This window comes from Staurois parvus, unplaced genomic scaffold, assembly GCF_062004578.1.
Source record: "Staurois parvus isolate SC_StPar_1 unplaced genomic scaffold, SC_StPar_1.0 ptg000748l, whole genome shotgun sequence".
NCBI lineage: Eukaryota > Metazoa > Chordata > Amphibia > Anura > Ranidae > Staurois > Staurois parvus.
Window position 1 is genome coordinate 3,376,351 of NW_028318544.1, and position 14,239 is coordinate 3,390,589.

The 14,239-nt window shown below is 39.2% G+C and overlaps 1 protein-coding gene across 2 annotated transcripts in view; it reads left to right on the forward strand.

Moving 5' to 3' along the window:
- SULF1 (sulfatase 1) overlaps positions 1 to 14,239 on the forward strand; it is a 206,381-nt gene that overhangs the window by 93,360 nt on the left and 98,782 nt on the right. For both annotated transcript variants that reach the window (XM_089654284.1, XM_089654285.1), the window contains 2 exons: positions 10,244 to 10,491; positions 12,322 to 12,561. In XM_089654284.1, coding sequence (XP_089510410.1) covers positions 10,320 to 10,491; positions 12,322 to 12,561 — 412 coding nt within the window. In that variant the 5' untranslated portion in view covers positions 10,244 to 10,319. The remainder of the gene's footprint in view (positions 1 to 10,243; positions 10,492 to 12,321; positions 12,562 to 14,239) is intronic.

The window sequence follows — 14,239 nt, forward strand, 5'->3', positions numbered from 1 at the left end:
GGTATTTTGTGATTGTTGGTAGTGATGTGAGAGTGATGCCTTGTGGTCAGTGTGCAGGGAGGAAGCTGCTAAGTAGATTGTAAACTCCAAGGAGCTGGTCCCTCCTAACCCTCTTGTATTGAACTGTATCGTTGCTGTATTGTCTCCCTTTATATTGTAAAGTGCTGAGCTAACTGTTGGCGCTATAAAAATCCTGCATAACAATAAAAATAAGTAGTGAACCAAGAAGATCACCGATGTCAGTGCAGTAGTGCAGACTACTGAAGTTCACTTTTAAATAGTGCAGTGCACTCAGGAAAACAAGTGGACAGCGCTCAACTGTTACCACCTTATTATAAAAATTGGTATTGTGTACATTGCATGTCCAGAGACACTCAAACTCTGCAATACAACAGACAGCTTATTAAAATCAGCTTTTTATCAAAGTACTGCACATTCCCGAGTTAAACAAAAAATTATGACATTTAATGTTTGAGGTGATTGTAGCCGTATTAGTGCATTTGCAACAGAAACAATTGAGTACTGTCCGTGATACTTTTTTATTTGCACTAACATACAATTTTGAGGACAAGCTTTCGGGGTATGTCCCCTTCTTCAAAGTCCAAGCAGTACTAGACAAATCACAAAGTTTCAGCAGAATGTTAGAAGAGATAAAGAAAAAAAAAAAGAGGTTAGAGATAAGATGCAGCCAAAGCGAGGGGGCGATACTACACTCACACAGAGGGAGTCAAGCTACAGCTAATAGTCATAAAACTGTTGGATAATGAGTGAGGAATCCCATGTCCAAATTCAGGTCGTTATCTCTTGTGTCAAATAGAATTATCATTCTTAGTTCAAAAGTTTTTCTTTCCTGGATGGATTTGAAATTTCCTTTAAGAACTAAAATATTGAGGTCTCTCATTGTGTGGTCTGGTTGTGCAAAATGGTGTCCTACAGGTGTGCAGAGGTCATCTTCTTTATGTTCCTTGATGGTATGTCTGTGCAAATTCATTCTTTTTGCAACTTCTGTCCTGTTTCGCCAACATAAGATCTTTTGCTGCATTTTCTGCACTGGATAAGGTACACAACATTACTAGAGGTGCAGCTGTATGAGCCAGAAATATTGAAGATCCCTTTTGAGTGTCTGACACTTTTTGATGGATTGATTTGGTTGCACAGTTTGCAGCGTTTCTTATTGCAGGGTTTGCTTCCATTATTTGTGACATCATAATCAGAAGGAAGTTTCCTACTGATTAGTTTATTTCTGAGGTTGGGGGGTTGTCTGAAGGCCAGTATTGGTGGTTGCTGGAATATTTCTTTCAGAGTTCCATCCTCTGTTATGATGGGTTGTAAATCTTTGATTATTTTTCTTATCCCTTCTAGTGCTGGGTTGTATGTGATTACTAGAGGTACACGGTTGTTTGTTTTTTTCTCTTTGTACTGAAGTAGGTTTTCCGTTCGTGTTCTCAAGGCTGTGTTTATGCTGTTGTTGATAGTTTTGTCCTTGTAACCTTTCTTATGGAAGGAGTTTGCTAGTGTCCCGAGATGTGTATCTCTGTCTCTTGGATCAGAACATATTCGGTGGTATCTAATGGCCTGACTGTGTATGATGGCACGTTTCGTGTGTTGGGGGTGGAAGCTGGAACTGTGGAGGTAGTTGCATCTGTCAGTGGGTTTCCTGTATATTGAGGTGTGAAGCGTGTCATCCCTATACTGTGTTGTCTAGGAAGTTGACCTGTGTGTTTGAGTATTCCATTTTTAGTTTGATTGATGGATGAAAAGTGTTGATCAGTGAGTAAAATTGTTCTAGGTATTCTTCACCTTCTGTCCATATGATGAAAATATCATCAATATAGCGATAGTATCTGTATGGTTTTTGTTCCATGCTGTTCAGGAATTATTCCTCCAGGTCAGCCATAAATAAATTGGCATATTGGGGTGCCATTTTACTTCCCATCGCAGTGCCCATACATTGAAGATAGATGTCTTTATTGAAGGCAGAGTAGTTGTGTGTAAGTATGAATTCAATGAGCTGTGTAACATTCTCAGCAGTTTATTTGTGGTTTGGAGAGGATGATAAGGATCTGTGACATGCAGCTAATCCATCCTTGTGAGGGATATTACTATGCAGGGATACTACATCCATAGTCACTAGAAGTGTATTAGATGGTAATTGCTGTGTATGAGGTATAGATGTTGGGTAGCTTTTATGTTTATGTTTAGGTTGTATCCAAAAGGTCTGCTCTTGGTGCAGCTTCTGAAAATCCGTCTAGATAAAGGGACTTTTTGGGGGAACTTGTCAGGACTGAAAAATGGAAGCTGTTATTGCTGAGTTGTTTTTGAAAATTAATGCTCCTGTCTGTGCTGTTTTCCTTTCTGTGCAGCCAGTTAATTCTGAATTCCCAACCTGGATACTTGTCCCAGGACAGTCACTAAGTAGTGCATTAAACAAATCAATATAGCCAGCACTCAACTCCATGTCAGAAGACCTCAATGAAAAAAAGTCATATCAGTTTTGATAACAGAAATGTTTATTGTTCTTAGAATTGTATGTTCCAACACATTTCAAGGCTGTGTTCCCTGCATCAGGGCTGTTTGTCCAAAACCCTTGTTGTGGGGCAAGGTAAATTAATTCAAAAGCCATCATATACAAAAAGTCTGTTTGTCTAGGTCACAGATTTATGCAACACATTTTGGACCATGGAGAATGTCATTCTGTTAGCAGCAGTGACAGGCCAAAAAATCACTAGGTAGTAAAGCATGGATGATGGCTCTGGAATTAAAACGTGGTAGCTGCCATATTTATATCCTAACAGGTTTCCATTAGGCTTGGTTCATGTGATGGGACTTTGATGCAACTTTCAGTGAGAATATGTACTGCAACTTTAATGCAACTTAAATGCATTTTTGCATATTTTATGGGGCTAAGTTGCACTGTAAATTGCATAAAAGTAATGCTGGAACCTGTTCCAAAATCTCACTGTGCTGAATCACATTAATTAGAACGGCTCCATTGAATGTAATGTGATTTCCATTGTCATGTGATTCTGTGCGACTCATGTTGCATCACAAGTTGCACTAGTATGAACCAGCACTTAAATATACTGTATGTATTTAAATGATGTCATTATTACTGTATGTAACTTCACTTACTTATGTAAACTCTAAAATCAACATTGAAATACTGAGTGAATGGAGTTTCGGTGATGATCACATTGTTAGTGGAGCAAAAATTTATATATTTCCTTATTGCTGTTATTAGAGTCATTGGAGAAACCAACCTTATATCAGAAGTCACAAAGCATTAGCTTTTTATAAAGACTCTTACAACTCTTTGCTGCTTTTTTATTTGAGCATGTTACTGTAAACCTAGCCTCCAAGACTACATTCACATGGGCCTCCTGCATTTATTTTATTTTAATGCTGGAGAATTGGTCTTGGAACAAACTTTTTACTTCCCAGATCACTTTCTCCTACATTTAAATATAGCTGCATCTAATCTATCTGATTATGTGCATTTACATGCATTTAGATGCGTTCAGAATATCTAATCTGCCCCTGGGCATACAGAATTATGCAGTTAGGCCTGGTTGACTCCAATGCGTTTTTAGCTCTTTTTGCAAAAACGCACTACAGTCCATTTAACATGGATGTCTATGGGACACGTTCATATCTATGTGTTTTTACATAGTTGCATAGTCTGGCTGAAAAAAGAAAAAAGTCCATCCAGTTCAACCATTAAAAAAAAAAGTTATAATATAATACACACAGTTGATCCAGAGCAAGGCATAAAAACCCAGAAAAGCATGATTCAGTTTGCTCCTGCAGGGAAAAAAATTCCTTCCTGATCCCCCGACAAGCAATCAGATATTCCCTGGATCAACTTTACCTATAAATGTTAGTATCCAGTTATATTCTTTGTATCCAAGAAAGAATCCAGACCTTTTTTAAAGCAATCTACTGAGCTGGGCAGAACCAACTTTTGAGGGAGTCTATTTCACATTTTCACAGCTCTTACTGTGAAGAAATGTTTGGAGATTAAATTTCTTTTCCTCCAGATGTAAAGAGTGCCCCCTTGTCCTCTGTGATGACCTCAGGGTGAATAGCTCTACACCGAGTTCACTATATGAACCACTGATGTATTTATACATGTTGATCATATCCCCTCTTAATCACCTCTTCTCAAGAGATAATAAATTCAGTTCCTCTAATCTTTCCTCATAGCTGAGCTCCTCCATGCCTCTTATCAGTTTGGTTGCCCTTCTCTGTACTTTCTCCAGTTCCTTAATGTTCTTTTTGTGAATTGGTGGCCAAAACTGAACTGCATATAGGACACATTCATATCTATGTGTTTTTTAGCCGCTGCAGTTTTGGAAAGGGTCAGGGACACAAAACGGTGCATTTTTTTAGTTCAATAGAGATGCTGCAGAAAAAGCATGTAGTGCGATTGGATGCGTTTTTGACGCATTTTGCATTTTTTTTTAATCTGCCCAACAACAAATTGGCTAAAAAAAGCATAACAAAAAACACAAAATGCATCAAAAACATGAAAAAGGCATCAATGCGCATGTGCAAAAATGTACTTCAAAAGGCAGTGCAGAAAATGATCAAACGCAAACTGAATAGGTGTGAACCAGGCCTAAGACTGAATCCACCTAAGCTCAGTTTACACACAGTAAGACCTATACACTTTAAATGATCACATGAACTTGTGTGCGTTTAGAAATGTCCCATGAATGCACAAAAATGCATCTATGTCATTGTTCATGCACAAGATTTCTATAAATTGGAATCAATGTTTCATTACTCTATATCCATAGCATGTCATCTATGGAGAAGATATGAGCCAAAAAAATAAGAATTGTTGTCATGAGTTATTGGGAGCTTTCATTATCAATCAGCATGATGTAGTGGAGGGAGAAAAATTGACTGCATATACCAGTCTTAATAATGTAAGTGTTCATTGATCCGCATTTTATAAACAATACTCTTTATCATCCTTTATATATTTAGAGTGAAGAGAGTGCATATGTACTGTATGTTAGAGAGTCCAATTCAATTTTCATTAATCATCAGAGTAAACACAATACCCAATGTATTTCAGTGGTTTAACCGATCCCCCTTTATCAGTGCTCCAACCAACATATAAAACATTCATCAGAATTGTGCGTACAGTGAAGTCAATACATGATATAATTATGATAATACCTGCCAAAGAATTTGTAATTTTATTCAGCTGGTCTTAGGATTCATGCATCCTGCCAGACACAATAGTCAGGCACTACAGCCTGTCCATGCCCATGACTGGGCAAAAAAATCAGCTGTTCCCCGATAAAGTCTTTCCTCTGCTCCCACCTTCTGTAAGCATGTTTTCAGTAATGGATTGTCCATCATTGAAGACTGATTGTAAAGTTGAACTCTAGGACAAGCAAATATTGCCTAACCACTTGCCCTCCAGAGGATTTACCCCCTTCCTGACCAGGCCATTTTTTGCAATACGGTGCTGCGTTAATTTAACTGACAATTGCGTGGTCATGCACCCAAATGAAATTTACGTCCTTTTTTCCCACAAATATAGCTTTCTTTCGGTGGTATTTGAATAGCAGCGATCGGTGACTTAAAGCAGGACTGCAGCGGGCATTCTGACACTGGGGGGAACTGACTTGGTGTCACTGACATCCCCAGTGACACCAATACAGTGATCAGTGCTAATAAAAAGCACTGACACTGTACTAATGGCACAAGGCAGGAGGGGGTTAACATGTGGATCAAAGGGTTAACTGTGTGCTGTTTTAGTATGTGGGCTGTGTGTGTGCTTTACTGTAAGCACACTGCTTTGTATGGCTCTGCTATGCAGAGCCATACAAAGCAGTGTGCAAGAGCTGACGGGAGAGATCTGTATTGTTTACATACAGGTTTCTCCCCCGTCGGTAATACTCATAGATCGCTGGGTGCTGGTGGGGAATCACTAGCCAAGACCCAATGATTGACAGCTGAGGCCGTGATTTTGCCCATAGTATTTCTGCTATAGAAGCAGCTAATTACAGGAGGCATTAGCTGAATTTTGTGTGGTTTGTGTATTTTTTTCAGAGGTGTTCAGTAATCTTGCATGGAAATGTGTCTCTGTGCAGAGGCTTCCTGTAATAAAGACTTGGCAGTGCTTCCGTCTCTTCCTGAGCAGGGTGATTGGTCTTGTCTCCGCCCTCTCCTGTGGTTTTCTGCAGACAGCCTGTAGTGGGTGGGTTTTCTGGGTCCCTCTCTGCACAGGCTACATGTACAGCACAAGGCGTGCCACTGCTACTTCCACAAGGTAATATATAGACTTACAAAGACATTTGGTGCTCACAAAGTGGATTTATATAATTTGTGGCTATTGATGAATATATTTAAATAAAGGTTTTTGATGCCTGGAGTTCAGCTTTAGGATAGATCTGAGTATTTATGATAATTGTAGATAAAAACACATTTTCTAATTAATTGTTTTTGATATCTGCCTATAGTGTTTAAATGTGTACCCTCCCTGGGTTTATGGTCAGCACTGATTGATATAAACAGCCAAATAGCACTTTACTAAAACTTCATTTTGGTTTGGAAATATAAGAGATTTTTTTTTCACCTGACACCCACACTGATCCTAAACCCCCTCAGTATTCCAACGATGGATATTTCTCACTTAATTAGTTCTGCTTGCTTGTCTGATTCAGGTTAATGTTGCATATCGAAACACTGCTTTGCAGAATGTCTCAGGTGTTGAACTGCTGACCATGTAATGAATTCCAGCCAGCTCCTTTTTTGTAAGCCGAGGTACGCGACTCCCCAAAACTTTTTTCCATGTAAAGTATGGAACATAGATGTGATTGATTGGAGTAGATTATTTAACATCTACTAGATTTTTTTTTTTTTTAATTAAGTACAAAAAAAAGTTTTAACAGCACCAGAGAGTGTCCCAGTAGTCATGGTGTAGCAGATTTGTCCAGTTATACGTCTTCCAGAGTGACAAGCAGCAAGGAGGACTGCAGTGAAAATTGTGGGTTTGTATAGAGAGCATTATGGGATGATCTGGGGCTCTGCGGATTATGTATAGGCTGGAGTTTCTACCAATCTTAATAGATGAGTGACAGCTCTGAAAGTTTGGGGATTCAGTAGTGCGAATGTTGATTGTCAGTGCTGTCAATCAGTGTCGGGCTCACAGTATTTCATCTCAGATCACATCATCAATCAACTCTGTTGCGCCAGAGTCCATCTACTGAAACTTGCCCTTTACCATTCCAGGAGTTGTGCACAATTGTTAGGCTGAGAATTATTTCATCAAATAGTACAAAGGGCAGGGGTAAACTATTAGTTATGCATAGCAGCCACCCAGAGAGAACTGTTTTACGTTCATCATTAATCATCACTAATCAGATTAGTGAATACTGATTTTGGATTGTTTGCTATTTGTATGTACTTTCCCATTGCACTTTAAACTGTCTGTCATGTAGACATCAGATGTGTATAAAAAGATAATTACACACCCCCTTTAACTGCATTCAGGATAAAGGCTTTTCTATGTCAAGTTACCTTGTTATACCTTTGCATATCTTGAAGAAAAGTCTGCACTGAGTTTAATACGTAGGCTACCATTGCTGACTGGTTCCTGAAAATGCTGTTTGCTTGGCTGTGTTTGCATTCAATATTTTAAAGAAGAAGTCCAGGTATGGATATTTTATACATAGTTACATGGGTCCAGTTTGGACCGATGTAACTGTGTATATAGTATACCATGTCTGGCTGATGCCCCTGGGAGCTGGAAATCACTGAAGTAGATGCTGCTACTCCAGTGATCTCCACTTGCTTCTGGATCCTGCACCAATTGTCTGCCCTGCTGCAGTCTGAACACATCAGGTCAGCCGTTTGGTGTGGGCAATCGCTGCAGTAGCAGTGTCTACGAGCTCCACGCTCTTGTTGAACTGGCCAGATTTTGGTGCATAGATACTGAACATGTTTCCTATGATCTCCAGCTCCATCCAGTGGCTATAATATAGTATTTTCCTAATTTGCTCTATTGCAGGGTTTCTCAACTAGGGTTCCTCCAGAGGTTGCTGGGGGTTTCTTGAGCAATTTCTGCCTCTCTGATAAATTTGGACTGATACCATTGATCTTTTTAGCTATCTGTAAGGGGGTAATTCCTCCCAATGATGAAAAATGTAAGGAGCATTATTCCTACTAACCATTACACTATTGCATATTTTCTAAACCAGGGTTCCATGGAACCCTAGGTTTCATGGAGCAATGAGCAAATTCTACCTCTCAGATAAGTTTCCACTGACACCATTGATGTTTTTAGTTATGTGTAAGAGAGTAATTCTGCCCAATGACCACCAGTGTAAGGACCATTCTTCCCACTGACCATCACCCTAATGTATCATGAGTTGTAGATACGGTAATTTTTATTAGGGGTTCCCTGATATTGGAAAGTAATTTCAAGGGTTCCTCCATGTTGAAAAGGTCGAGAGACTGTATGAAGAATATAATTTGACCTGGGGAGAAAATAGCCTAGTATTTTTTGTCCCATTCACATCAACTGTACATGCAGCTTCACAGGGTAAATAGCTAAGGAAATAGTTTAGATCTTCTTTATTGGTTGGTATAAGCAGCAAGATTTGTCAGGAACCAGGATCCCAGTGCAACTGCATATTTTTCAGTAAATTCAGTAAAGGCTCTTCACACTTAGAGCTCATGTACACTGCAGCTGATAAACTCATGTTTAGGAGCTGTTACGCTTTTTTTCAGCAGCCCCTGAACTCACCCTAATGTTTTCCTATGTGTCCATGTACACATCTTCGTTTACAGTCGTTTACAGACATTTGAGTTTACAGTCTTTTTTTGAACGCAGAAAACATGCGTTCAGCAGTCGATTTTATCAGCGTTTCAAACGCAAAACTCTTGGAAACGCGGCTAATTGCCAGGGTACTCAGATGGACAAAACACTGAAAACAGGATGTTCTTACCAAGCTTGTCACACATTGTAATGACCAATTCACACCTCAGACCTCTCCCACCCTTGGAAACAAAAGATATGTTAATGACCATTCACACCTCAAATTCCTCATTATTACCCCCTGCCAGATGGCCTTAATGACTCACTCCACCAGACACCTTTCCCACCCTTGGAAACAAAAGAAATGTTAATGAGCAACTCACACCTAAGCTAATTTTAACACATACTGCTGTCTCTGCTTCTACTCTCTGTATTTCTCTAAAACAAGTCTGAAATAGTTAATAATTTACAACTTTTCAGTGCATTCGGTGCATTTGGGAGGTTCTCCTGTGATTATCTTGAAAAAACGCTTCTAAACGCAAACGCACATAAACACGCATAAACGCGTTATGCAAACACGACTAAACAGACGGTTTTTAACCCACATTTTCCAGCAGTCAGTTTCCATCGTTCAGAAGTGTCCTGAGTACATGGGACCTGAGTGATTTGAAATCTTGGGCAGAATTGCTGCAATTCTACACGATTCCAAATCATTTGGCAATTGCAGTACAATGTGCGGCATGCACTTTGGTACCATTATCTTTTAATAGCACCCCAAATGCAATGTAATTCTGCCGTGAAACAGGAGCGCACAGCAATTGTGGCAAACCACTCTGAAAATCGTGTGAAGCTTATGACCTGAAAAGGAGCAGGAGGTTCTTTTTGGGCAGCAAGCATGCATAGGGCAGCCCATTCAAGTGAATGGCCTGCCCTATGTAAAATGCAGAATCAAGTAAAAATCAAGCTGTCAAAATCACATAGCGGGAACGCTTGTTCCTACTACGCAATAATGTGAACAGGGCCTGGCAGTTAGAAAACAGAATAAAAATGCTGCATCCTAAAGCTCATTGGTTGTGGAGGGTGCAACTTACTATTGTTCTTTGCACACCCTTTGGAATAAGCTCTTTAGTGTAATTCTATCTATTGTGGACATGTTCTGTGAAAATGTTATCACTGAATATAAACAGGACAAATACATGGTTATACTTTAGCTAAATTACATGGAGCTCTATATATAAATGTGTAATCATACAGGTAAGTTATGTTGTCTACCTATTGTAATGAGTGCAGTTTACACTTTGCTCTCCTGAGTGCTTTAGCTGTTCCCTTACCTAATCACCGGTGATAGCTATTTCTTGGTCTGGCCAGGAGATCATTTATGTCACACTTTAATTCATGTAAATTTATGCTGATATAATTGGGCATATTCAGGCATAAAATGACTTTTTAATAATTGTCTTGCAGCCAAAAGATTGCCTCCAAATAGCAGAAGGGACACTCAGCATCATCTAGTCACAGCAGAGCCACCGTCACCTCTACAATGAAGTATTACTGTTTTGCACTTCTTTTCATGATTCTGAATATGGAGCTTCTAGCAAGCTACGGCTCAACACTGAAAGCGGGAAGAATTCGAGGACGTATGCCAGTGGACAGGAGGAATATCAGACCGAATATTATTCTGGTTCTGACCGATGACCAGGATGTAGAGTTAGGTGAGGACTTTTATACGCCTTATCTTGGCAACTCTGTAAACATTTACATTGCTGTTTGTGTTGTGATCAAAGAAGTTCAAGGTACATTGTAATTACTATTGTTGTGTACTGGATTTCAGTACTACATTTGACTTGCTGTATTATTTATACACGATTCTCATAAAATGTAACTACAGACATATTTCTTTAGAACAAGAGTAAAGCTGGCCATACACTAATTGAAATTCATCAGGTTCAGCAGGGGCTGGCCTGAATTTTGATCAGTGTGTGGCTGTCCCCACTCTACAGAAGAAGACATTACAGCAAACTGGGGGGGGGGGGGCCTGGGGGCTTTTGGTATGGCTATTCTTTACATGGCTTGTAGAATTGAAAACATAATAGTTTACTGTTTATGTTACTTTGTGACCTGGATATATCAAGATAATTATTTATGAAAAGCTCCCCCAATATATAATCAATACTACCACTACAATGCATGGTACGACAACATGTGGTTTGCTTTTTTTGTAGGGTTAGTTTTTAACTGTACTTGCCCTGTACCCCATTTTAGTGGGCATATTAATATGACTGAACTGCCTTATATTGGTGTTTCAGTCACTTTTTAAAAAAATTTAAAGTCAGCAGCTACAAAAACTGTGGCTGCTGACTTTTAGTAAATACACAAACACCTGTCCAAGGATCCAGCGCTATCCTCTCCAAACCAGTTTCTTCACAAGTATTCAGGTCACTGGCGCCATCATGCTAATTGTGGGAACCCGGCTATAACTCCCTGCAGCTTTGCAGCCGGCTGCCCACTGTGCATGACCCAGCCATGCTGAGGCTTTGTGAATGGTCCCACAGTCTTCTGAGACCTGTGACATATTTCAGAAGGTTGCAGGCAAAGAGTGGGGGAAGAGAACTACCAGATTGCCTAGGTGATCCAAGCAGATAGTGGGAGTGGGTACAAGATCACTCCCCCAAAAAAAACATTTTCCCAAATATGGCGGGGGAAGAGCAGAATTTCCCCATTTGGGTGAAGTTCTGCTGTAAAGTTAAAGGAGTTCTAAAGTCTAATTTTTTTTTATTAACCTTCATGCATTCTCTGCATTAGGGAATAAAACTTCCCACTACCTGGCTTTCCCTCATTTCTAAACACTTACCTCACTCCTCTTGCCACTCTAGCACTGTCTGGCTGCAGCACCGCTCCTCCATTTCCTGGTCTCGCAGGAGACATTGAGGGCAGCAGGAACCATAGGCTCCTGCTGCTGTAATTCAAGCTCCTATGAGGAGGGTGTGGGGTCATGGTTTACTGATGCTGTGTGACGTACAGAGCCCAGCTTGGGATTGCGCATGCACGGATGCCCCCAAAGCATATAGCTTGCTAAGGATTCCCCAAAGGAAGAAGGAGCAGACAGTGCCAGTGGGGGACTGCTCTGTGCAATATTGTTCCACAGAACAGATAAGTATAAAATTCTTTTTTTAGAAATACCCTTTAATATCACTTTTTAAAGCGTTTTAGAGGGTTTTAAAGTACTCCATAAACTTGCATGCTTGGTTCTGCCAATCACACAAGTTTATCTCAATGGAAAGAGAGGGGGAAGAAGCAGGAAGGAGTACTTTGCCACCACAGACTTTTATCTGTTACTTCATGTATCACAGCTGAGTGCAGTTTTGATTTAGGGTGGAGTTTGAAGGGCTAAGGGAACCAACACTCATTGTTCAAAGGGCTATATTTTGTGCTCCCGGAATATCCTTGTTTGAAGTTAGAATTGTGTCACGCTACATATGTCCTTGATGCTGGTATGGCACATAAATGGTTTATACATTAGCAAAGATTTTTATTTATTTCAGGTTCGTTGCAGGTGATGAACAAGACCAGGAAAATAATGGAGGAAGGAGGTGCAAATTTTATAAATGCCTTTGTGACCACTCCCATGTGTTGTCCCTCACGCTCATCTATGCTGACTGGGAAATATGTCCACAACCACAATATTTATACCAACAATGAGAACTGTTCCTCTCCATCTTGGCAAGCTATACATGAACCTCGTACATTTGCAGTGTACCTCAATAATACAGGATACAGGACAGGTAAAAGCATTTGGTATGGCTATTCTTTACATGGCTTGTAGAATTGAAAACATAATAGTTTACTGTTTATGTTACTTTGTGACCTGGATATATCAAGATAATTATTTACCAATTTTGTAGCAAAGCAGATGGGGCAGGGTTATTTATCAGCTCCTTATTTATACAATTAAAGCTGGCTATACACTACTAGAATTTTTCATTTTAAGAACATTCAATTTTCAAATTAGTGGGGTCAAATTGATGTTTGTTTTTGACCACAGTAATGGAAAAATTCAAAGGAACAGGATGGAACATTTCTCATGAACAAATTAATTTCCAGCTATTTATGTGGTTTTTGTTTGGGAAATGGCTCTAAAACTGAATGTTAAAAGCAAACAATTTTGTAGTACTATCAAACATTTTTCCAGTCATTGGATGTACAAACAATTTTCGTACAAATGTTCATTTGAAAATCTAGTGTATAGCCAGCTTTACTTTTGTACTTTAAAAACTTGTCCACCATGAACAATATACATAGTATTTTAAGGGTTTATCTGCCCAGATGTAAATTACATTGTCTCTTAAAACAGGTGCACGCCACAGTTGACAGTAGTGATTCTGATGATTTTGTCTTCTGCTTAGCTGCTTGTTAACTGAGAGAGTCAGGCAAAAAATACTAAGCCCCCATTCACACCTGTATATTTTGCTATGCGATTTCTAAAACTGAAGGTGAAAATCCCAATATTGTCAATGGGCCCATTCACACCTGAGTGTTGTGTCTCCTGTCCTGACCCATAGGCCTTAATAGGAGCATACACATTTTTCAAACACTTCCATTTAAACATTTATAGGGCCAAAAGCACACAACTATGCTCCTGTACTACACATTACACATTCAAATGCCAAAAAAAGGCTATAAATTGCCTGGCTACACTCACGCCAAATGTCAATGGAGGGATAAAATAGAAGGTACTTCTCTAAGCTTCCTCAGAGGAACAGTTATCAAGAGGTGATCTGCTTTCATATAAACTCATAATGGATGTATTCCTAGAGGATTTAAGGGTAAAGAAATGCAAATAGTCATTATGTAACTGCAGCCAACCGTACACACCAGTTTAACAGTTTAATTATTTTCAGTGGGAAATCACCAGTGGGAGACGGAAAAATGAAGACTGAAAAATACATCTTAAAGTATATGTGAACCTTCACTTTATATAACCCTTTCTGTTTATAATAGAACTGAAAGGCAAAACGTTTGTGTATAGATACAGTGTATAAAAAAACTGACCATACTGAGATGGATGTGCTCCCCTTCCTAGTGTGGTCAGTTTGTAATAGGAAAGAAGGTGGAATGGCAAGATCACTAGGTATTTCACACAAAGGAAGCAGTACAAAGAGCACAGTATACTTTTTGTTTTTTTGTAAAACTTTTATTTTCACTTTTCACATGAGCAAAAGAAAACACAAATAACAAACAAGGCAGAAATAAAAGGAGAAACAATATTATACATCTGCCCATTGTTTACAAAAAATTACAAACAAGGTAAGGGATAATCATCATCAAAGGTACAGGTCGCCATAAACAAGTGATCCCATACATTATATACATCTTATGCGGGATACTTTTGACATGGTACAACAGATGCATAAAAGGAATATTAAATATTTGGTTAATATATTCTTTAACCATTTGCCTACC